The sequence below is a fragment of the Stenella coeruleoalba genome, assembly GCF_951394435.1.
Source record: "Stenella coeruleoalba genome assembly, chromosome: 1".
In the NCBI taxonomy this organism is placed as follows: Eukaryota; Metazoa; Chordata; class Mammalia; order Artiodactyla; family Delphinidae; genus Stenella; species Stenella coeruleoalba.
Genome location: NC_137169.1, coordinates 100,260,011 through 100,286,255, shown reverse-complemented (window position 1 = coordinate 100,286,255; position 26,245 = coordinate 100,260,011). Strand labels below are relative to the sequence as shown.

The window sequence follows — 26,245 nt, the reverse complement described above, 5'->3', positions numbered from 1 at the left end:
GAATTTTAGTAAAAGTTATCACCATCACCTCAAAATACAGAAAATTTCCGTCACCCACAAAAGTTTTCTTATTTTTCTCTATCCCTGGCCTTAGGCAACCATTAGTCTCATTTCTCTCATTTTCTAGAATTTCATATAAATGGAATCATACAGTAAGTCTTGAGTCAATCATAGGTTTTGGAGATACCTAGTAGTATAATGTAGTTTATCACCAGAAATGGCAGAAATTCAAGCATGTGCCTTCGATTGCTAATATCGTTTTTTAAACACTGATACTATCTCATCTGAGATGGACACTGTGGGGTTACATGAGCTTTCATGTCTTTATCTTGTATGTTTTCTCAAGTGATATTTAATTTTAAGACTAATATGAATTTTTTCCCTTTTAGATTACTTTTCAATTGCGCCATATTTTGAAAGCACGGTGTGATCCTGTCCCTGCTGCTAATGGAGCAATACGTTTCCATTGTGATCCCACCTTCTGGGCAAAGAACGTAGTCAATTTAGGTGAGAAATAATTCGTTTTATGGCTATAACTTGGAACACTGAATTAGGAGGAGAAAGCATCTACAGCAAGTTTTAGATACTTAAAGTTTTTAAACTTCATTCTAACATGTAAACTTTTTGGAAAATATGTTCTTCATTGGAAACTTACTTCAGCTATGTTCATTACATCTTTAAGTATATATAATTATAAATTACTTTAAGAATGTTGAGGGTCTCCTCTGTATAGTTTTTAAAATTATGTATCATTTCTAACTTTTTCCCCACATCTTTTAAAATTGGTATCGAGTGTTACATATCAGAAACTTACCAAATGGGTCTTTAGTCTTTGGAAGAATTTCTTACATGCTTAGTAGCTTATGTATTAATTGTACAAAATTGCCCACTTGAGGAGGACCTCCATCCAGTATGCTGATGTGTCCGAATGCCATGTTCTGAGGAATGTTTGAAAGATAAGAGTAGCTCTTTTCACATGGAAGACAAATGGACTTTGCTTTTGTTACTCCACAGTGTGGACCTAAGGGCCTTAGGTGAAAGTTACAGATAGACATACAAAACCAGCTCAATTTAAAGTAAAACAAAACCCCCCAAAACTAACCAACAATTAGAGCTGTCTACAGATTGATTAAACTCATTTTCAAAATAGTCAAGTCCTCACCATTGGAAGTTGTAAAAGCAGAGGTGGGTAGCCTTTTGTAAAAAAATGTAATCTTTGTGTATATTCGTTTGGCTATACCTTTAGATCAGGCATCGGCAAACTATTTTTGTGTGACGTGGTACCTAAGTTTGGTTTTTACATTTTAAAGGGTTGTAAAAGCAAACAAGTAAAAAACAAAGAGTATACGACAGATTTTATGTGGCCTGCAAAGCCTAAAGTATCTGGCTTATTACAGGAAAAAGGTTTGCCAACTCTACCTTAGATCAAACCTTACTAAAATTTGCCTTCTATCCCTAGAAAGTACCTGGCTCTGTAAAAAGGAAGGAGAATTTGTCATCTCCAAGGGTATAAGTAGTTTAAAACATTCAACATTTCCACAGAAGACAGTTTTGTAGCAATATAGTACTCTGCCCTGCACATTTTGACAATCCAAAGGCAGGTGGAATCAGTATTAGCGATCTTGAGTATCCTTGAATCTTCTCAGGCTAGAGAAGATTTAGACTGCCTAGATGGGCCTCCTCTAATACTGTCTCTTTCAGCTCTTTAATTTTCTGAACATCTGTGTGAAAAATAAGGGCAGATAATATATTATTCTGAGTAATCAAAAGTCAATGAATTGGCTTTGGACTATATTAGGTTTCTGATCTTCATCATCTTTAAACGTAGCTCCCATCCCTTCTGTGCTGTTGGAAACTTTGAGTGGTGATAGTTGTCAGAGGAAAGAGGAAAATATAATGATTAACCACAAAGTAGATGTTAGTTGATTACATGCAAATTATTCTCATTTTTTAAATCCTTCAGGTAATCTAGTAATAGAGAGTAAACCAGCTCCTGGTTATACTCCTAATGTTGTAGTTGGGCAAGTTCCGCCAGGGACAAACCACATTAGTAAAACCCCTGGACAGATTAACTTAGCACAGCTTCGACTCCAGCACATGCAACAACAAGTGTATGCACAGAAACATCAGCAGTTGCAACAGATGAGGATGCAACAGCCACCTGCACCTGTACCAACAACAACAGCAACAACACAGCAGCACCCTAGACAAGCAGCCCCTCAGATGTTACAACAACAGGCGAGTATTATTATATCACTGCACTATTGATATAAATTATGAAGATCTTGAGGCTACACTCTGTCCTATATAGATGAGTTACACATTTCAAAGTTACTGATGGGGACAGAGGTCAAAGATCAGTTTAAACATTTGCCTTGGGTATGGCAGGGATGTGGGGGAGGTGTGAGGAAGGACAAGAAGTAAATACTTATGATGGGAAACAAAATTAACTCACTAGTACTGTGGAGGTATACACGTTTTTATCCCTCTATACCAGATCTTTTTTGTTTAAACGTGTGGTTTTGGACCAAAGAGCCATGTTGTTTCCTCCTAAGATCTGACACGTTCTTTAGGCTTTTGTTCAAATCATTCCCATCCCTATATCTTTCCTGCTGTCTCCCATCCAAATCAAAACTATTAATCTGTGGTTGATTAAGTTAACGCTGATAGGCTTTAAAACACACATATACTGAGAGAAGGAGATTGGGGTAAGAGATGAGGAAAATGACTTACACTTTTTACTTTATGCCCTTCCATCCTGACAAAAGTATTCTTATTATAACGTTTTATAATTGAAAGATAAATTTATAAATATTATTACATAAATGGCAATTTCTGCCTTTTGCAGCCTCCAAGATTGATCAGTGTGCAAGCAATGCAAAGAGGCAACATGAACTGTGGAGCTTTCCAAGCCCATCAGATGAGATTGGCTCAGAATGCTGCCCGAATACCAGGGATACCCAGGCACAGTGGCCCTCAGTATTCCATGATGCAGCCACACCTCCAAAGACAAGTATGCCTAGAGTTCCATTTGTAAGAATCATATAATTTTAAAACTAAAAGACAACAGTTTTCTTAATCAGTTGTGGGGTGGAGGGAGGGGTGGTCATTGATACGTTTGAGAATTTGATTAATGCTGTGTATCTTCCTGTCCCAGAAAAATACACGTACAATTTTTATTAAATTCTTTTTTCACATCTTCATTAGATCATTGCTTTACAATGTTGTGTTAGTTTCTGCTGTACAACACAGTGAATCAGCTATATGTATACATATATCTCCATATCCTGTCCTCTTGAGCCTCCCTCCCACCCTCCCTATCCCACAGTGGTCACAAAGTGGTCCCCTAAGTGGTCACAAAGCACTGAGCTGATCTCCCTGTGCTATGCGGCTGCTTCCCACTAGCCATTCATTTTGCATTTGGTAGTGTATATATGTCAGTGCTACTCTCTCACTTCATCCCAGCTTCCCCCACCAACCCTGCCGTGTCCTCAAGTCCATTCTCTAAATCTGCATCTTTATTCCTGCCCTGCCACTAGGTTCGTCAGTACTGTTTTTTTAGATTCCATGTGTATGCGTTAGCATATGCTATTTGTTTTTCTCTTTCTGACTTACTTCACTCTGTACAACAGACTCATACAGACTTCATCCACCTCACTACAAATAACTCAATTTTGTTCCTTTTTATGGTTGAGTAATATTCCATTGTATGTGTGTGCCACATCTTCTTTATCTATTCATCTGTCGATGGACATTTAGGTTGCTTCCATGTCCTTGCTGTTGTAAATAGTGCTGCAGTGAACATTGTGGTACATGACTCTTTTTCAGTTATGGTTTTCTCAGGGTATATGCCCAGTAGTTGGATTGCTGGGTCATATGGTAGTTCTATTTTTGGGTTTTTTGTTTGTTTGTTTGTTTTTTTAATTAATTTATTTTTGTTGTGTTGGGTCTTCGTTTCTGTGCGAGGGCTTTCTCTAGTTGCGGCAAGCGGGGGCCACTCTTCATCGCGGTGCGCGGGCCTCTCACCATCGCGGCCTCTCCCATTGCAGAGCACAGGCTCCAGACGCGCAGGCTCAGTAGTTGTGGCTCACGGGCCCAGCCACTCCGCGGCACACGGGATCCCCCCAGACCAGGGTTCGAACCCATGTGCCCTGCACTAGCAGGCAGACTCTCAACCACTGCGCCACCAGGGAAGCCCTATTTTTCATTTTTTAAGGAACCTCCATACTCTTCTCCATAGTGGCTATATCTATTTACATTCCCGTCAGCAGTACAGGAGGGTTCCCTTTTCTCCACATCCTCTCCAGCATTTATTGTTTGTAGATTTTTTTTTTTTTTTTTTTTTTTGCAGTACGCGGGCCTCTCACTGTTGTGGCATCTCCCGTTGCAGAGCACAGGCTCTGGACGCGCAGGCTTAGCGGCCATGGCTCATGGGCCCAGCCGCTCCGCAGCATGTGGGATCTTCCCAGACTGGGGCCCGAACCCGTGTCCCCTGCATTGGCAGGCAGACTCTCAACCACTGCGCCACCAGGGAAGCCCTGTAGATTTTTTGATGATGGCCATTCTGACCAGTGTGAGGTGATACCTCATTGTGGTTTTGATTTGCATTTCTCTAATGATTAGTGATGTTGAGCATCTTTTCATGTGTTTGTTGGAAATCCGTATGTCTTCTTTGGAGAAATGTCTAATTTTTTATTAAATTTTAAGAGTTTCTTTGATGTCATTAAACCCATTGTATACTTTGGGTTGAGGATCTCTGACCTAGTCCAACCAATTCATTTTAGAGAAGTGCAAAACAAAGGAGCTTGTTATGTACCCACAATCATAAGAGACAATGGTAGAATTAAGATTAAAACTTTAATTTCCTAAAATTGTTCCTCTGCTCTTTTAATGTGACATTTTGACTTTTTTTTTTCCTCTTCACTCAGTATTGTTCCTTTTAGGATATGATATACCTACTCTTAAAAATAAGTGTGTTTAGAGGCATGTTTTCTGATCTTTGCTTGAATAGTAGATTATATTTGTATAGGAGGTATGATTATAAACATGAGGCTACTTTTGCATAGGATTTCTAGTTATATAAAAAATAAAGGTCATTTTATAATTGTCAGAGTGATGTTTCTCAAAGCATGATTTAAAGACCATCAGAATGACTGGGGCACCATGTCTGAAATAGATTCTGAACCATATCCACTGAATCAAAATTTCCAGGAGGGGAGTACTCATAAATGTGTGAACTTTTACTGACTCAGATTGATCTGCATACTGAAGTCCTAGATTAGCGATCCTTCAACTTTTTGGCCCAATTACCTCCAGAAAGACTTTTGAAAAATACACACTCCCTCACATTTGAAGGTTGACATTTAAAACTTCCATTACAAGTTTAAGTTTAAATAGTTGCAAAGGACATACTGTTTAGCATATTGTATTGTATAAATATTGACATTGTAAAGTAAAACCCTTACATTATTCTTCTAAGTGGATCCACTGGAGTCCCAAATACAGAGGCAAGTTCTTTTTTGAAAGTCAAAATTATATACTCCCTTTTCCCCATGGACTTGAATTTCTGTTCTACTTTTACAGAATTTTATCTTAATATATTTAAGATACATATTTAAGATATTCACAAGTTTGATAGACTTGTGAATCAGTTTGTTGCAATTTTCTGCTGGAAAGATGTCTGTTGCAATTTGAAAATTCTTAAATTTCCAGTTTATAATGCAGTTATTAAACTTTAAAACTTTTTCTTTAGACCAAATTTTCATTACAATTATTCCTATACAGTTGTTTAAATATATTTACATGGTTTAAGATTATTAGGAAACAAAAATAAAATTCTTTTAGATATACATTTCTTATTAGATACATGGAGCCTTTCCCCTTCCTTCATGTTTGCCTGTTTGTATGTCTGTTACCTTGTACTGTTAGAGTAAGTCAGAATTCAACGCCGATTTTTTTTTTTTTTTTTTTTTTTTTGGCGGTACGCGGGCCTCTCACTGTTGTGGCCTCGCCCGTTGCGGAGCACTGGCTCCGGACGCGCAGCCTTAGCGGCCATGGCTCATGGGTCCAGCCGCTCCGCGGCATGTGGGATCCTCCCGGACCGGAGCACGAACCCGTGTCCCCCGCATCGGCAGGCGGACTCTCAACCACTGCGCCACCAGGGAAGCCCCAACGCCGATTTTTATTACTAGTTTTTTTTTGTTATTGTTTTCATGTGATGCTCAGGAAACTTGTTCACAAAAATTGGTATCTGGGAATTAAAAACGATTTTTAAAATCTTTTTTTTTATCAGTTGACAACTTCTTCAGGTCTTTCTTTGTTTTTGTTGATCACCAAGTATCAGAACCCACTCAACCATTACCCAGGTTTCAGAGCCAGGCACTTTGTCAGCAACTTGACACCTTTATTTTCAACTGTACCTTTGTCTGTCTCTTCAGGAGATTTTTTGTTTGTTTTGTTTTTCACCCTGGGGCAATATGCTAGATAAGATTGGGCATGAGTTAAAGATGTGTTGTTTTGTATTTTGTTTTTGGAGGAGAAGGGCAGTTGTGAAAGAAGTAGTTGGAAAAAAGAACTCACAGACCATGGCACATTCTTAGGTAAATTTGGTTTTCTTCAGGAAAAAAGTATATATGAAGGTCGACTATCTAGACTTTAATTTCCTTAAAAGTATTCACATACCCATGTACCCCTTAGTGTACTTGGAAAGCCTTCAAGTATTACCAGGGGGGAGGTACACCGTTTGGAAAGGTGCAGAAGCTACATAATTGGATTAACCAACCATCTCAGAACATTGTCCTTAGACTTTCGGGCTCCTACAGAAATCACTGAATGTTAGAATTTTAAGTTTTTAAATACTTCAAATGATTTGTATGTGTATAGTAATTTATTTCCCAAAGATTTTAATCTGTGTACTGTCTTAAATGATCCTCATAACACTCCTCATAAAGACAGGTATCCATTTTCATTCATCATTATCCACATTTCTAAATTACCAAGATTGTGATTTGGCCTAAAGTCACATAGTATTAAGAGTCAGGAATTGATACCACGTTTCCATTTGTAAATTCATTGTTCTTTCTACCATATCAGTTACATAATACACAATTATACAATTAATTATTTTTATTTTAAAAAAGACAGAAGTGTCAGAGTGAAATATAGGCACAACAGTGGCTTTCCTGGTCTGATGTTTGAAAACTATGGGCTTCCAGATCATCTATTTATATATATCTTTGTTATGAAGTAAGATCATATCACCAGTCTGACAGGGTACAATTATTGGCAAGTCTATTTTTTTCTAAATACTACACAAAAATGAGTAGAAAAATGATAAGTTTGAATTTTTTTTTTCCTGCATAAGTTTGAGAGGGCCTACTTCTTTGTCTCTCAGCCACAGGTATCAAACTCTGAACTTGTGTATCCTTCCTAAACTGAAACTTGTTGTCAAGGTATTGTTCATATTTGGATATCCTGGCAGATCAAGTAATGATAACATCTTTTTTCCTAACAGCACTCAAACCCAGGGCATGCTGGACCCTTTCCTGTTGTGTCGGTGCACAACAACCCAGTCAATCCAACCAGCCCTACTACAGCTACTATGGCAAATGCAAATCGAGGTCCCACCAGCCCATCTGTTACAGCAATAGAACTAATTCCTTCAGTTACCAATCCAGAAAACCTTCCGTCGCTGCCAGATATTCCACCCATACAGGTTTGTATTTGAGTGAGAGAGATAAAACCTTGTGTTAATTAGGGACTTAGAGTATATATTTCTGGTTGTTTTTGTTTTTTTTAATTCAGGAGCAATATTTTTTTTGAAATTTCCAAAAAGTAGAGTATAAATAATTTGAATTTTAAAAAGTTATGTGTGCTAAAACTAACACTCCTCAGTATTTTAAAGCTACAGAGTGTCAGCTTTGCTGATCTATCTGCCAGCAGGCAAACTTTGTGTTAAATGAAGCACTTCTGATGAAGGTTTAGATCCAGAGAGGAGACCCAGTACCAAAATACAATTAAATTTTTGTCAGTCTTCTGTTAGGTACAAAAGGGATAGTCAACCCCCGGTGCAAACAGGTTGGACGGAGAAAGGAAGAGATTGGAAGGTCTAGATATTAGGCATGTGGCGGGGGGGTGGGGATGGGGGGTGTATACTGAGAGAGGAAGTAATAATGAGGAGTAGAAGATGAATGGGAAGGGCCTCTGAGCTGTCTTGTCCCTTTCACCTGTAACGTTTTCCTGAAGAAAAATATCATTCAGTGCCCTCTGAAATTTCATAAATTCGTTTGAATTAGAAGCATTTTATTTTTAAATGTAAATATAAAACTTGAAGGTTGTACTGGGTCATTTCAAGCATTGTATGAGTTATTCAGAGTCAGGGGTCACCATGGGAGCAAGGAGCAGTGAAATTACTAAGACACTAGGACCCGTGACTCTCTACTCTTCGTTGCGGTGCGCAGGCTTCTCACTGCGGTGGCTTCTCTTGTTGCGGAGCATGGGCTCTAGGTTCGCGAGCTTCAGTAGTTGGTGGCGTGCGTGGGCTTCAGTAGTCGTGACGCACGGGCTTACTTGCTCTGTGGTATGTGGGATCTTCCCGGACCAGGGATTGAACACGTGTCCCCTGCATTGGCAGGCGGATTCTTAACCACTGTGCCACCAGGGAAGCCCCTGTAGTGGTGTTGAGAGTACTAGACTACTATATAGAATGGAAAATTTTGGAATATATCAATAAGAAGTAAAATTTATAAGTTGTAAGCTTATAATTTATAAACTTTCAGTTTAATGCTTGAAATCATCTCATATGATATATAATATCCCTATTTCATGGAAGAGAGTAAGAATGGTTAGTGACTTTCTCAGTGTCACCCAGTAAATGGGTAAGTTGGAATTCAAAGCCCAGCTCCTGATTACTGAACTGAGAAAGTCCAGTTCTCTCCCCACTTCTGTCCATAGAGATAGCAAGGAGGTGGTTTGAGATCATAGGCCTGGAAAGGTAGAGTATTAAGGGCCTTTGGGCAACCAGAGAGAGGTAGGTACAGTATTAAAGGAGTCATTTAAGTTTTACTAAGCACTCCATGCTAAAGTGCCTGGGCATTGAAGATAAAAAGAAACAAGACTTTGTTCCAATTTTTAGGAAACTTTCAAAGGGAAAAGAAAGGTTGCTCATGTCAAACTTAACATAATCTGCTAGGGCCACTGTCACAGAGAGCAGATAGAGGAAGGGTGGATGCTCCACATCTTTGAAAAGCTGGGCGTCATAAGGGAAATGGGTCATTATTAGATCTTCCTTGTCATCTTTTCCCAGGAGAACTTTGAAATCAAAACAAGAGGCTCCAGAATATATCCCCTCCCATCTTTAGTTAAAGTGGGGTAGAAGGAGCAGAATCCATACCTTCTCTTATGAACCTTCTCTTCCTTGCAGACATAATGCCTAACCTTATTTTTATTTACTGATTTATTAAAGTATTGACTCCTTTAAAAAACTGAGATATAATTCACGTACCATAAAATCCAACTTTAAAAAATGTACATACAATTCAGTCAGTGGTTCTTAGTATATTCACAACATGGTGCAACTATCACCACTGACTAATTCCAGAACATTTTCATCACCCCGAAAGAAACTACCCATTTGCAGTCCACTCTCCATTCCCCTTTTTCCCAGCCCTTGGAAATCACAAATTTACTTTGTTTTTATGGATTTGCCTATTCTGGACATTTTGTATGAATGGAATGATGCAATATGTGGTCTTTTGTGTCTGGCTTCTTTATCTTAGCATAATGTTTATCAGGTCTAAACACGTTGAAGCATGTATCAGTACTTAATTCCTTCTTATGGCTGAATATTCCATTCTGTGAATATACCACATTTGTTCCTCCATCCATCAGTTGATGGACATTTGGGTTTCCACTTCTTGGCTATTAGGAATAATGCTATGAACTTTTGTGTGTAAGTTTTTGTGAACTTGTAGGTTACCAGTTCTCTATGCAAATTTCTAGGAGTGGAATTTCAGGGTCATATTGTATGTTTAAGTTTTTGAGGAACTGCCAAACTCTTTTCCACAGTGGGTGCACCATGTTACATTCCCACCAACAGTGTCAGTGTATGAGGATTTCAATTTTTCCACATCCTTGCCAACGCTCGTTATTGTCACCTGCTTTTAAGAGCAATTAGAGGTGGGTACCACAGAAGTACAACCACAGTAAGAAGTAGTTAACCATATTAATCAAAAATAGAAAGGGAAGCAAACCTATCGTCTCTTGAAGATTCATCTACTTTTTTTCCTATCCTGTAGTTTCCGTGGTATAGTGAAAAGAAAAGAATCCTGGGGGAGGTTACACAGGAAGCAGACAAAGTAGCATTAACTATGCAACGCAGACAGGAAGTAAATACAAAGCAATTTCAGGTATTTGTTGATATATCTTAATACTGATCATTACAGCTATCCAGTATAGAGTAGAAGTTGATTTAAAGAGAATTCTCTCAACTTGAATTATTTTTTATTTCACTCTACTATCCATCTCCAGTGGAGTTATAATATGTGGTAGTAATTTTGACCTTTAGGGGATACATGATGAACCTAAATACTTTTTCAGTAGCTAAATGAATATTAGAATCTGTTCAGATTAGATTATAATTAATAGATGTAGTATTCTAATGATATATTAAATTCTTTGTAAACAATTTTCCGTATTTGGAAAATATGTACTTAATTTATCTGTATACTATACTGGATAATATGAAGTCTTGGGAAAACCATGTGTGTCTTTCAGATATTCACATGTAAATTTAAATGTTATAGAATACCCATTTCTGTACTGTGTTCCCAGTACTGGCTGTCTTCCATCTTTACCAATATGATAGGTAAAAATCATGTTTGGTTATTTCATTTACATTTCTTTTTTTCATGTGGTTTGTTATCTTTTCTCAGGTTCATTGATTATTTGAATTTTTTTGTGGATTGTCTTTTTCCTTTGAATTCATAGAAGTTATTTATATAACACTTACCTATTCCATGCAATTATTTAAGGATGCTTAAAAAACATTGGTTTAATGAATATGTGAATTAATATTTTTCCCGTTAGACTTGTAACTTTATATATAGTGACTCTTCATCCATGTCTGGTGAAATATCGAGGTAAATCAGCTAGCATTTCCATGTTGGTGCTGTAGTGGCATCAGGGAAGTTATGTACTTGGCGGTTTGCTTCTTCCTAATCTTTCCACTCTTGTAGCCTTAGTGTTGTCTCTCTGGCCAGAGATATAAATCGCAGGTGGGAGAGTATAAAAGGAGTGGGAGTGGGAGTAGAAGTAGGTAACTTGCGACTTTCATGTCTGTTTTGAATCATCCTCTCCTCCTTTATGTTTAGGTGAGATATAGCACAAATTTTATCTGTGGCCCATGTTAGGAACTGCCCCTCTTCACAAATCCTCTAGTTAACTCTAGTTGCAGCTAGGGATTTTCCTGTAGTTACAGCTTACAAGTGGATCCTTGGCCAGTAGCTCTGACCACTGAGCAGGCGCAACTCCTAATATCTCTTAATCGTCCCTCTAGCTAGCCCACGGCAAACTCTCACCTTTAGCCTTTTATGTCTTTGAGATGAGGTTTTTAAAGGGCTTTTCTGTGGAAGGCCTATTTACCTTTTTTTAAATTGAGGTATAATTGACATGTAACATATATTAATTTCAGTTGTTCAACATAGTAATTTGATATTTGCATACATTGCAAAATGATTATCACAATAATTCTAGTTAACATCAGTCACCACACATAGTGTAAAAATTTTGTGTGTATGAGGTGAGGACTTTGAAGATTTTTCTCTCTTAACAACTTTCAGATATACAGTAGAGTATTACTTATAGTCACCATGCTGTACATTACCTCCTTATGATTTATTTTATAACTAGAAGTTTGTACCTTTCGATTCCTTTCACCCATTTCACCCACCTACCAACTCTGGCAACCACAGATCTATCTCTGTATTTACAAGCTTGATTCTATGTTTGTTTGTTTGTTTTTAAATTCCACATATAACTGAGATCATGTGGTATTTGTCTTTTTCTGTCTGACTTATCTCACTTAGCTTAATGCCTTCAGGTCCATCCATATTGTCACAAATGACAAGATTTCCTTTTTTTTATGGCTAATATTCCATTGTGTATATAGATATAGCACATATTCTTTATTCATTCAGCTGTAGCTTTATCTGTTCATCTGTTGATGGACACTTAGGTTGCTTCCATAACTTTGTTATTATAAATAATGTTGCAGTGAACATGGGGGTGCATATATGTTTCAAATTTGTGTTTTGGGGGACTTCCCTGGCGGTCCAGTGGTTAAGACTCTGTACTTCCACTGCAGGGGGCATGGGTTTGACCTTTGGTCTGGGAACTAAGATCTTGCATGCCATGCAGTGCAGCCAAAAACATAAATAAAAATTTTTTTTTAAATTAGTGTTTCTGTTTCTTTTTTTTTTTCCTTCATATAAATACCCGGGAGTGGAATTGCTGGATCATATGACAGTTCTATTTTTAATTTTTTAAGAAATTTCTATACTGTTTTCCATAGTGGATGTACCAATTTACATTACCACTACAGTGCACAAGGTTCCTTTTTCTCTACATCCTTACCAACACCTGTTATCTCTTGTCTTTTTAATAGCCATTCTAACTGGGGTGAGGTGATAGCTTGTCGTGGTTTTGATTTTCATTTCCCTGATGATTAGTGATGTTGTGCACCTTTGCATGTAACTGCTGGTCATCTCTATGTCTTCTTTGGAAAAATGTCTATTCAGATTCTCTGCCCTTTTTTTTTTGGCTGTGTTGGGTCTTAGTTGTGGCACACAGGATCTTTCATTGTGGCACAGGTTCTTTGTTGTGGTGTGTGGGCTTCTCTCTAGTTGTGGCTTGTGGGTTTTCTCTCTCTAGTTGTGGCCTGCAGGCTCCAGGGCACGTGGGCTCTGTGCTTGTGATGCACAGGGTCCAGAGTGTGAGGGCTCTGTAGTTTGCAGCGTGCCCGGTCTCTCGTTGAGGTGCATGAGCTCAGTGGTTGTGTTGCGCGGGCTTAGTTGCTCCGTGACATGTGGGATCTTAGTTCCCCGACCAGGGATCGAACCTGCGTCCCCTGCAGTGGAAGGTGGTTTCTCTACCACTGGACCACCAGGGAAGTCCCTCTGCCCAATTTTTAACTGGGTTGTTTGCGGGTTTTTTGTTTTGTTTTTTTGGCTGTGCCTTGCAGCATGCAGGATCTTAGTTCCCCAGCCAGGGGTTGAATCCCCAACCTCTGCAGTGGAAGCACAGAGTCTTAACCGCTGGACTCCAGGGAAGTCCCTGAATTGTTTGATTTTTTGCTATTGAGTTGTATGAGTTCTTTATGTATTTTGGATATTAACCCTTTATCAGATATATGATTTGTGAATATTTTCTCTCATTCAGTAAGTTTCATTTTGTTGATGGTTTCCTTTGCTGTGCAAAAGCTCTTTAGTTTGATGTAGTTCCACTTGTTTATTTTTGCTTTTGGAATCAGATCCAAAAGATGATTGCCAAGATCAGCGTCCAGGAGCTTACTGCCTATGTTTTCTTCTAGAAGTTTTATGGTTTCACGTCTTACATTTCAGTTCTTTAATCCATTTTGAGTTGATTTCTGTGTATGTGTAAGATAGTAGTCTGATTCCATTCTTTTGCATGTGGTTGTCCAGTTTTCCAACTGTCCAACATTGTTTATTGAAGAGACTGTCCTTTCCCCTTTGTATATTCTTGGCTTCTTTGTCTTAAATTAACTGACCATATAGGTGTAGGTTTATTTCTGGCCTTTTTATTTTGTTCCATTGATCTGTATGTCTGGTTTTATGCCGACACCATACTGTTTTGATTACTGTAGCTTTGTAATATAGTTTGATATCCTGGCCTGTGATGCTTCCAGCTTTCTTCTTTCTCAAGATTTCTTTGGCTATTTGGGTTTTTTTTGTGGTTCCACAGAAATTGTAGGACTGTTCTATTTCTGTGAAAAATGCCATTGGAATTTTGATAGGGATTGCATTGAATTTGTAGATTGCTTTGGGTATTATGGACATTTTAACAATATTAATTTTTCTAATCCATGAGCCCAGAGTATCCTTACATGTATCTTCTTCAGTTTCTTTTATCAGTGTTTTACAGTTTTCAGTGTAGATATCTTTGACCTCCTTGGTTAAATTTATTTCTGGTTTATGCTTTTTCATATGATTTTAAATGGAATTGTTTTCTTTTTTTCTTTCTCTTTTTCTGTGTGTGTGTGTGTGTGTGTGTGTGTATGATGCACTTTATTTGGCCACACCGCATGGCTTGCAGAATCTCATTTCCCTGACCAGGGGTTGAACCTGGGCCTGGTAGTGAAAGCCTGGCATCCTAACCACTAGACCACCAGGGAACTCTCCTGGGATTGTTTTCTTAATTTCTCTTTCTGATAGTTCATTATTAATATATAGAAATGCAGTAGATTTTCATATATTGATTTTGTGTCTTGCAACTTTACTGAATTCATTTATTCTTACAGTTTTTTGGTGGAGTCTTTAGGATTTTCTATATATAATATCATGTCATCTGCAAATAGTGACAGTTTGATTTCTTTCTTTCCAATTTGGATTCCTTTTATTTCTTTTTCTTGTCTAATTCTCTGGCTAGGACTTCCAATACTATGTTGAATAAAAGTGGTGAGAGTGGGCATCCTTGTCTTCTTCCTGATCTTACAGGTGAAGCTTTCACTTCTTCAGCTTTTCACTGTTAGGTGTCATGTTAGCTGTGGGCTTATCATAAATGGCCCTTATGATATTGAGGTACATTCCCTCTGTACCCACTTTGCTGATAGGGTCAACTTATATTGATGAAAACTATTTACTTTAGGAGAGTCCTCCCTTGCCTGTAATGTGTTGTGAGCTGCTTTATTCTGATCATTTTTATATCAATCCAGTCCTACCTTGGTTTGTATCTATAGTTTTCTTCAAAGTTTCTGCTTTGATGCCATTCTTTCCTGTTTTATAGCCTTGAAAATCAGTGTGATTTTGAGAGGAGAGTGAGAAGTAAATGTATATGTTCAGTTTTCTGTTTTTTTAAAAATATATATTTATTTATTTAATTTTTGGCTGCATTGGGTCTTAGTTGGGGCATGTGGGATCTTCCGTTGTGGTTCGCGGACTTCTCTCTAGTTGTGGTGCTTGGGCTCCAGAGTGCACTGGCTCAGTAGTTGCGGCATGCAGGCTCTCTATTTGTGGCATGCAGGCTCCAGAGCTCATGGGCTCTGTAGTCACGGTGAGCAGGCTTAGTTGCCACACGCCATGTGGGATCTTAGTTCCCCAACCAGGTATCGAACTGGCGTCCTCTGTATTGCAAGACGGATTCTTAACCATTGGACCGCTCGGGAAGTCCCGCAGTTTTCTGATTTGAATGAGAAGTAGATTTCCCTAAAAAGTAATCTTGCCTCTAGTAGAAGATTAAAAGAGGCAGGTGTGGGTAAAAGTAGATCAGTAAGCAAGAAGATTAGCAGTTAAGTAAGAATAGTTTAACTATCTCTGATATGGAATAGTGTAATATTTTTCTTAAGGTAATTTTCATAATTAAGTAGTGTTTGTTACTATTTCTTACATAAATATTTTCTCATTTCATCATCACAGTTCTTCATTGTGGGTGGGATGTTTAAAAACAGGGGACTGATATTCAAATTGGGAACCAGCTCGCAGTCACAGTGCGAGCTCCTCTGGCTTTAACCTTCTGCATATAAAGTGCGAAAAGGGCTCAGTTTTCCTGTTGACTGCCGGCTTTTTTGAGTGTAATAAGGGAACTTATATCCCAGGCTAAAGGCTTTCTGTTGAGTATACAGACTTTTCAAAGCACTGAAGTTAGGTACTGACATTATTCGATACCTGTTTAGTTGAATGATTCTGGCAGGACCATGGATATTGATACTAGGCGCAGGATGCTGAAAACAGGATCCTGCATCAACCTTGAAAAAAGGCAAAAATGTAAGACTGTGTCAGAGGTATTTTCATAGTAAAACACAAAGGATTTAGTGGGTTATTGGGTTTTGTCTTGAGCTCCCAATCATTTATTGAAGCATATTAATTATAGCTATATTCACATAAACTATATACTATTTGGGTCCTCGAGGAAGCATAAGGAAGGAACAATTAAGCCAAGTTTGATATAAGGTAATCTGCTTATTAGTAAACTGTGAGCATAAATGATTAAACTAATGAAATTAATAACTTCTCCTCTGCTTTAATCAAAGCAAATTTATCTTTTTGTTCTTTTTCTTTAGTTGGAAGATGCTGGTTCAAGTAGTTTAGATAATCTACTAAGTAGATACATCTCAGGCAGTCACCTACCCCCACAGCCCACAAGCACCATGAATCCCTCCCCAGGACCCTCTGCCCTATCTCCAGGATCATCAGGTAAAGTCAACTGAGGTACCGTCTCATTTCTTTAACACCTTAAAAAAGTATCTCTCGGTATACGTATTAGGGTTCTCCAGAGAAATAGCACCAATAGGAGAGGGGTGTGTGTGGAGAGAGAGAGAGAGAGAGAGAGAGGTGACAGAGGTTAAGGAATTAATTGGTCCACTTGATTGTTAGGGCTGGCAAGTCTGAAACCTGCAGGGCAGTTAGCAGGGTGGAGACAAAGGGAAGAATTGGTGCTAGTCTTGAATCGAGGCAAAATTCCTTCTTGCTCTGGGGACCTCAGTCTTTTCTCTTAAGGTCTTCAACTAATTAGAGGCCCACCCTCATTATGTTTTACTCAGAGTCTACTGATTTAAGTGTCAGTGACATCTAAAAAATACCATTGCAGCAGCATCTGGATTGGTGTTTGGCCAAACAACTGAGTACCATATTCTAGCCAAGTTGAGACATAAACTTAACCATTGCAGTAACATTTTTTTTTCCTGATCTAATTATTTATCTTTCAATACTGTGGACAAGCTTCAGCGAACTGAAATAATAATATATATCTGTAGTGTACACTGTTCAGAACTCTAATGTACCCCTCCCTCAACCCCCAGTTATATTCATGTTTTTTGCTGGATTTGTAGATGAATTTAATTTCTGTGTCTTCTATTTTACAATACATGTTGTCATTTGAAGAATTCTTTGGTTTAAATCCAAGTTTAAAACACTTTGTTAAATAATGAAAAAACTGAAAATTTGTTTAAAAAGCAAGAATTGAGGAAGGGCAAGTGAACTTTCAATTTGCAGTTAAAAACTTAAAATTTACTGGAAACTATTAAAATGTGACTAATCAGGTCCTGAGCTATAGATCTCTTCCAAAATCCCAGTTTTATTAACACTATTACATGAATGAGTGATTAAAGCATCTCCAAATAGATTGACAGTGCAGAAGTGGTTATGGGATATATTCATGGTTTCTTACTGAAACATATCACCTCATTATTTCTACAGTAAGAGTAGTTCAGCTCTAAATGTGGGTTTTTCATGAGATGTATCATTAATACCTTTTTTGCATCATATTATTTTTGAGGTTTAATATAAGTATTCCAGGACTTTTAAAAGGAAGAATAATTAATAGGAATCTAGGTAGGATATTTACCAAATGCGTGGGACGGCAAATAGCTTTCTCTTGATACGGTAGTTTCCATTGATTGAATAGTGGTGCTCTGAGAGGATTCTGAGAATGGTATCTGGGCTCAGCTGAGAGAAACTGATTGATAGCTGCCAACAATAACACATGAAATCCTTGACTTTGAGACTAAGACAAGGGCTGATTTCCAGGAATTGCTGAATTGCCTTATAATGATACTTGAATTCTGTAATTAGTAGGTAGAATTCTGAATTTTCTTACCTGCATAGTTATTCATTTTGACTTATTATTTTTCAGGTTTATCCAATTCTCACACACCTGTGAGACCCCCTAGTACTTCTAGTACTGGTAGTCGAGGCAGGTGAGTATTTACATTATTAATAGCTTTATTTTTTCTTTTTATCAAGAAAAATTTCAAATACGTATTCTAAAAAGTAGACTATTAAAATGAACTCCCGTAAACTTTTCACCCATCTTCAACAATGATCAAGTTATGACCAGTCTTATTTCTTCTATACTCCTACCCATTCCCCCCGTTCTAAATTATTTTGAGATAAATCTCAGACATTTTATCATTTTACTTGTGGTTGTTTCAGTATATATCACTATATGTATCACTTCAGTGTATATATATACACTTTTAAGTATGTATCACTTTAAGGATTTAAAAGTTTTATAACTATGGAACCATTATCACACCTAAAAAAAAAATTTACTAGCTAACTCTCTAACATCAGTAGAGCTCTAGTTAATGTTCAGATTTCCCAGTTTTTCTCATAAATGCTTTTTTTTTTAAATTGTTTCTTTGACTCAGATTCAGATAGGCGCTATACATTGCCATCAACCCATATGTCAAGGTCAAACAGTGTATTTGTTGAAGAAATGTATTGTTTGTCTTACAGAGTTTTCCTCATTTCCCCATCTTGTCATTTAAATACACTACCTTCTGTTTTTTTCTCTATATTGGTATTTAGATCAGGAGGGTTGATTAGATTCAGGTTTGATTTGAGGGAAAGAGGTAGGGAGAATACTTCATTGTGGTGATGTGTACTTCTTTCAGGGTCACAAAATGTCTGGTCGCTTTTGTTGATTCTTTTGTGATAGCACCCATTAATGATCATTGCCTTAGCTCGTTTTTTTTTTTTACTAGTTTAAAAATATTTTAATTATTGTATCATACCTTCTTTGTATATTAGTTTAGAATACTTCTGTAAAGAGAAATTTTCTGCCATCAGCTATTTGATTATGGGAATGGCAGAATAAATTGATTCTTTCTCTTTATTTACCTATTTTTATAATAATGAGTTGATTCCCAGCTCCCTCCAACAGTGACCAATGAATGTTATTAACTTTATGGGCTTATATATTTAAACATATTTTATATGTTCTAAAATTATAATTGTTATTTTTATTGATGCTTAAATTGTTCCATATTTGTCCTATCAGAACTTTTCCAAGTTGGCTTCATAGTTCTTTTGCTATAACCCCAGTAGTTGTTGAAAGCATTCTTGTTTCCTGTCCTGATGTTCCTGGTTCATCTTGTACATTTCTTGCCTCAGGCCTGAAATCAGAAATTTCTCTAGGAAATCCTGGTCATGTTAGTGGGGAAATGGTGCTTCAAGACAATCTTCTGGGTACTAGGGGCACTCACTGCTACTGAATTGTTCATGGTTTCTTATGCCTTTTTGGTGGACAGAGAGCTAAGAAATGGTAGTGTGGGGGATTTCCCTGGTGGTCCAGTGGTAAAGAATCTGCCTTACAATGCAGGGGACGCGGGTTTGATCCCTGGTCAGGGAACTAAGATCCCACATGCCGTGGGGCAACTAAGCCTGTGTGCCGCAACTACTGAGTTCGTGTGCTTCAACTAGAGAGCCTGTGTGCTGCAAACTACAGAGCCCACGTGTCCTGAAGCCTGTGCGCCCCAACTAGGGAGAAGCCCGTGCACTGCAACGAAGAGCCTGCTCGCCACAACGAAAGATCCCGTGTACCGCAGCTAACACTCAAGGAAGCCAAAAATAAATTAAATAAATAATAAATAAATAAATGTTTTAAAAAAATAAAAGAGTTAAGAAAAAGAAATGGTAGTGTGGAAAGAGTGTGTGTGTGTGTTAAAGGTAAATGTAATAAATGTCGACTGATTTTTATTCTTTAGTTTGAATATTTTAGTGCAATGTAAGAAATTTTATTTCAGATATATGAATGTTCTGTATTTGTATATATATGTGTGTATGCATTTGGTTCTATATTATATACTTGCTTGGCTTTTAAATTATACTTTCAATAATCAGTAGTTTTAAAGAAAAGTACAAATTGAGTGAAAAAGGTTTTCATTTTCGACAGTAATACAGTCTTAGTTATTCACTTCTCTTGCCAGTGGTTTTGCTTTGTGGACTAGATAGAACCAATTAGTCATGTACCTGTCCTCTTAGGCTATTATCCCATTAATTCAGATAAGGACTCAAAAGCTGAAACAGTGATTCCTTTGAGGACACTTCATGAACCACTGTTATTGAGGTTTCCTTCAGATGTTTGGGGGTAGAGAAGAATTTAAACGTCTTATATTATATATAGAGAGAGAGAAGCAATCACTATACTAATAGCCTAGACAAATGATTGTTTACTAGATTCCTTAAATGATGTAGTATAAGTGCCTCAGACCATAAAATGTATTTTTCAGGTCTTCTGAAAGTTTGACCTACGTTTTTTAAAAATTTGAAGCCAAGTTTATAATACACTCCTTTTAATTGCATTATGAAGTATCCTTATCTGCTATAAAGTTAATAAATTGTTTTCAGTTTAATGAACATTTCATATAACTTAACAAGCTTTTCATATAATTGTTTTTATGTACACCATACAGTCAAACATATGTGACCTTTATTTGTTGTTTTTGTTAGCTGTGGGTCATCAGGAAGAACTGCTGAGAAGACAAGTCTTAGTTTCAAGTCTGATCAAGTGAAGGTCAAGCAAGAACCTGGCACTGAAGATGAAATATGTAGCTTTTCAGGAGCTGTGAAACAGGAAAAGACAGAGGATGGCAGGAGGAGTGCCTGCATGGTAAGTTCCCAGTGGAATCTGTCAGGAATTTAAGGAGGTCACTTCACTGATTCTTCCATCTCTGCATGTATTAGTCTGGTTAGTGGTCCTATGGACCTGTATTCATTTTTGAATTTTTATACGTGGTATAACCCAGATATCTCTTTTTCTAACTGAATTTTTTCATCTAAGTGTCAACTGTAATTGATGAGAAAAGACTTACTTGTATTAAGGACTCATTTCAACTTTTAGTTTGTAATCGGTCATTATTTTTGCCATGATTCTAAATTGGGTTCTAGCTTGTTCTAAATTTATTAATAATTTCAATAGTCACATTCAGTCTCAAGCTGCAAAAATCCTTGGCTATTTTCCCTGGACCGGTGAGCTCAGGATTACGACCGCTGACATGAAAGAAGTTTAATGCTCACAGAGTTTTGTGATGAGAAGATTGCCTTTGGCTTATGAATTATTAACCATTTTAGAATTCCTCAGCTAGAACGTTTTATAAAATTTATAGTATAGAATGAAGGAAGGCCCAAGTCCCTCCTTATTTAGAAATTTTGATCTTGGTTTTTTCTTCCTACCTACACTTATGTCTCATTTTCTACATGGTTGGCACATAGAAATTTCAACTATGTAGATTTAGAGAGTACTGTTATCTCTTCACTCAGAACTTGGTTTGGAAAGTACCCCCAAAAAACAGTGCAAAATGGTGGTGAAAGATTTTACATTGTCACAATCTTCCTTTATTAGTAGAATGATAAGTGGGCAGAAGAATATTTCAAAATGCTTTTCAAAAGCTATGTGACAATAAGGACCTACTGTGTAGTACAGTGAACTATATTCAATATCTTGTAATAAGCTATAATGGAAAAGAATCTGAAAAAAAAGTGTGTGTGTATATATACACACGTATATATACACACATATATATATAACTGAATCAATTTGCTGTACACCTGTAACTAACAACATTGTGAATTAACTATACTTCAATTAAAAGAAATGGTTTAAAAAGCCAATATAAAGGGGAAGAAAAAGCTATGAGACAGATTGTTGAGTGAAAAATAGTGTATCATAGTCAGCTCTCTACAGGAAAAGTACAACCCTTATGCTCACTTCCCAATCAATGTGCTTAACAGTTTAATTAATTCCTTTATTATCCAAGTGAACCAATATTACAGAGACTGCTCCCTAAAATCATACATTAACATGCCTGAATAACTTCGGGGTTATTTTCATTCTTTTATGTTACTAATATGATTTCAAATAATTTTATAATAAATAATAGTAAATTCCAAAATAATTTTAAGTTATGTCAGTATATCATGTTGTATATACATGTTGACAAAACTTTAAACACACAGAGACACACATGCATGCACGCACACACTACGAACAGTATGGATTAAATGTTTCTTCAAGAATTTGTCCTTGCTTTGTTTTAGTTGAGCAGTCCTGAGAGTAGCTTGACACCACCTCTTTCAACTAGCCTGCATCTAGAGAGTGAGTTGGACGCATTAGCAGGCCTGGAAAACCACGTGAAAACTGAACCTACAGATGTGAATGAAAGCTGCAAACAGTCAGGGCTCAACAGCCTTGTTAATGGAAAGTCCCCAGTTCGAAGTCTCATGCACAGGTCGGCAAGGATTGGAGGAGATGGCAGCAGCAAAGATGATGACCCAAATGAAGATTGGTGTGCTGTCTGCCAAAATGGAGGGGATCTCTTGTGCTGTGAAAAATGTCCAAAGGTCTTTCATCTAACTTGTCATGTTCCAACACTTCTTAGCTTTCCAAGGTACAAGTGAAATAACTGATTTTTTGTTGTTTATTTTTATAAGCTAAAGAAGTAACAAAATTATTCAGGGCAGATAGCCTTCTTAATGACTGCCTATTACTCCATTACCTTCTAGAAAAATTAACAGCTGAATGAAGAAATGTGCAAGATCTAAGTTGTGCATTAATGTTTAAAAAAAATAGACTATTTCTTGGCCTTCAATTTATACTTAATATAAGCAAATTAGATAAACCTGTAAATTATGAGGTGCAAGAGACTAGGGTATTGAGAAACTTAGTTGATTTCCTCTTGAAGATAATTTTTTAATCTATTGCCATCAATTTTAATAGGGTCTATAATAATGGCTTTATTTATGAATAGTATTCAGTTTGAGGCAACTCTATTGGATCTTACCAAAAACTTACTTTTCTAATGTTTGAAAGCTCTTGAAAGGCACTTTAAAGAAAAAAAAACAAGTACTTTGTAAAAATACCTTTAATGTCTTGAATTTTTTGAGGAATAGCTTCATCTTGACCACTGGAAGCTGTTAGTTGGTAGTGCCTACCTGAAGCACAGTGTGCAGATTTCTCAGCTTTCTCAACTTTTCCTGTTTGGAATGTCTTTTAGTCATTAACTTTGGAACGGACAGTTACTGAATTCATTATTTAGAAGAGAAGATGGTACGGTAAAGATAAAGATTGGGGCAACATATGAGCATTGTCCTCAGACTATATGACCCCCTTGGCGGCTAAGTCTGATTTCAAGCATTAAAACATTCATTGATGAACATCCAGTGCAAGCTGATGATTCCAGCCAATACAGCAGAACAAATGTGCTGGGCTGGGTTACGATACCTGTAGTCTGGTCGTAATTCTGTAGTGAACTAACTTAATTAGCTTGGACGGTTCACTGATTTTCAGGAATTAGTTTCTGCATGTACGAGTAGTAGAGTTTGGATTAGAAGAGCTATTTTTGTTCCCTTCCATTTAACATATTTATTATGTGCGTAGTATTTTGTCTCCAGTTGATTTCAGAGACCTTAAAATAGTAGAATCATACTTATTTCTTTAAGCCTTCCTTCTTCCCCTACCCTAACCCCCTGGTTTTTTAAGTGAAAGTAAACCAGTGTCCTTGGGAAAACCCAGCTTCTTTCTGCCTATAGATGAAAGATTCACATTTTTTCTCAGATTCCTGAGAAGTAATGATTTTAGTTGATTAATGCTACCCTTTCTGAAAAATTCAGCCTTTAGTATTAGAAAAGTAGTGGATATATGAACAGTGCCAGAATATTTTTCTGAAGCATTGTAATTCTTACCTAAATCTTAGAAGGTGTAGTCCTTTGCCACAGATGTATTAAGGACCTTCTTTTTCTTTACTCTTTTAGAAAAAAACATTGGCATTTTGGTCTTAAAATTAAGGCTTTTCATATTTTTGTTTCCGTTGGATAGTAACATCTGCTGGAACATTAGAATTTTGCCACTGAAAGCTTTCTCTCAAAGGCAGATGCTTTGGAAGGAATTGAAACTGTTGACACAGTTTTAGTATAATCCCTAGACTTAGAATATATATATGATGAGGAAGAGAAAGGGGAGAATGCATTTGAAGTAATCAAATTGGAGTTTATGGTTTGATAGAAATCCTGATACAAAAAACTATTGACTGAGCAGATTTAAAAGACTGGCCATGAAAAAGTAATTGTTATATTTTTGGCATCTTTAATACATGCCAAAACAGTACGAGATACCCGAGGGACTGTATCGTGTACTCCTTTCTTCTTCATGCATATGAGGTCACTGTCATGGTCATACTGGGGTATTGAGAATTGGTCTTATGCTGCAAGTGCTGATCATCAGCTTTGTGCTATGAAGAGACAGACCCCTTTTGAATAGAGATAGTGGGGTTATATTGCTTTCCAGAAGGTAATCAGTTGAAGAATGGAAACATTTGGGGAAGCTTTTATCACATAACTTCACTTTATGAGATGTGGCAAAAATAGTACCTCTCTTTTCCACAAAAACTGGAAAGGAAAGAAAACAAAGAAACTGGAGACTTCCTCTAGGGAACTAGCTTCCTTAGAGTGGGTTTTGTTATAATTACATGGACTAATTGCCTATTTCCTTCTTTAGTGGGGACTGGATATGCACATTTTGCAGAGATATTGGGAAACCAGAAGTTGAATATGATTGTGATAATTTGCAACATAGTAAGAAGGGGAAAACTGCACAGGGGTTAAGCCCCGTGGACCAAAGGGTAAGTGTCAGATAAATTGATTTATTATTAGGGATTCTGTAGTTGTGTGGCTATACATCTTTTTTTTTTTCTTCAGTGTAATATACATATAACCTGATAAATTTTCATTTTTTAATCTCATTATCTGACAGTATGTTCATAATTTCTGAAATCTTTGTCTGTAGCCCTCAGCTCTAGGCTCTTAGATCTAGCTTCCTCATAACTTAACATTTCCCAGCGAAAATCTTGATTTCTAATCCTCTCCTTCAAAAAGCAAAAGCAGGGGACTTCCCTGGTGGTGCAGTGGTTAAGAATCCACCTGCCAGTGCAGGGGACACGAGTTGAAGCCCTGGTCCGGGAAGATCCCACATGCTGTGGAGCAACTAAGCCTGTGTGCCACAACTACTGAACCTGCACTCTAGAGCCTGAGAGCGACAACTGCTGAAGTCCACGTGCCTAGAGCCCTTGTTCTGCAACAAAGACATGCCACCCCAATGAGAAACCTGTGCTCCACAGCAAAGAGTAGCCCCTGCTCGCCACAACTAGAGAAAGCCCCCGCACAGTAACAAAAACCCAATGCGGACAAAAATAAATAAATTTATTTATTTATTTATTTATTTTTAAAAAGCAAAAGCAAGAAAATAACGACATAAAAAACTGCATCCTTCTCTCAGTAATTCCCATCATCAAATGGTACCACCGGTCATCTCTGTTGCTCAAGCAAGCAATCTGTTAGAAGAATCAGGAATGACTATAATACCATTTTCTCACTTCCCCCAACCATTACCTTCCGAGACAGCCATCATAGTTTTTCATCTGCACTATTGTAATATCTCTTTGCTGAACTCCCTGATTCTACTCTTGCCCCCTTACAGTCCATTTTCTATGCAGTACATAGTGTTCTTTTTTAAATATGTAAACAAGTCTATCACTTCCTTGCTTAAAATCTTCTAATAGCGTCCCATCATATTAAGAATGAAATCCAAAATCCTCTCATCATTTCACTCAGATTTCTTTTGATCTGGTCTATAGTCTGATCTCCAAAGACAAAATATCTTTCACGTACTTCTGTGGTCATTACAGTTACGTTTGGCTTTGATCTAATGTATAAACTTGCAAAATCCATCTTCCACTATCTTTGAGGAGAAGGTATGTGTTTAGAGTATACAAACGGATATTAAAAAGTTTAAGCATATAAACACTATAAATGTAAAATGCATATCAATTTACTTCTGATTGTATAATGAAATTCTAGAATTGGACTGAGAAGACACAGACAGTTTTTATTTAATTTTGAGCCTGAGCAGAATCCTTTCAAGAAAGGGAATAGCATGTATCTTGCCTGCCTCAGGGAATTAAAATGAGTAGCAGCAATCATAAATTGTTGTACAAAATGCTGTATGTTGCTTTAATGACTCCTTTCTATTTGTATAAATAGTTAAGAGGTAATAGTAGGTAAATTACCTGAGTTATCAGATGAGAACAAAGGCACTCTGTCTTTGATAAGTTCATTTAAAGTAGGACAGAAGATAGTCATAGTCTCAAACCTAAATAGAAAACAAGGTAGTTTTCTTTGGGTGTATATTTAGTTGGATAGCTAGTATGTAGGAGGCTTATCTTCAGTTTGTTGTAATAATG

General features: G+C 37.1%; 1 protein-coding gene across 4 annotated transcripts in view; it reads left to right on the top strand.

Annotated features, from left to right (window-relative positions):
* The window catches only part of TRIM33 (tripartite motif containing 33), a 138,471-nt gene that overhangs the window by 106,905 nt on the left and 5,321 nt on the right, over positions 1-26,245 (top strand). For all 4 annotated transcript variants that reach the window (XM_079939350.1, XM_079939352.1, XM_079939351.1 and 1 more), the window contains exons 8-16: positions 390-507; positions 1,964-2,238; positions 2,849-3,013; positions 7,514-7,714; positions 16,292-16,424; positions 17,863-17,926; positions 20,463-20,622; positions 22,050-22,399; positions 24,505-24,628. In XM_079939350.1, coding sequence (XP_079795476.1) covers positions 390-507; positions 1,964-2,238; positions 2,849-3,013; positions 7,514-7,714; positions 16,292-16,424; positions 17,863-17,926; positions 20,463-20,622; positions 22,050-22,399; positions 24,505-24,628 — 1,590 coding nt within the window. The remainder of the gene's footprint in view (positions 1-389; positions 508-1,963; positions 2,239-2,848; positions 3,014-7,513; positions 7,715-16,291; positions 16,425-17,862; positions 17,927-20,462; positions 20,623-22,049; positions 22,400-24,504; positions 24,629-26,245) is intronic.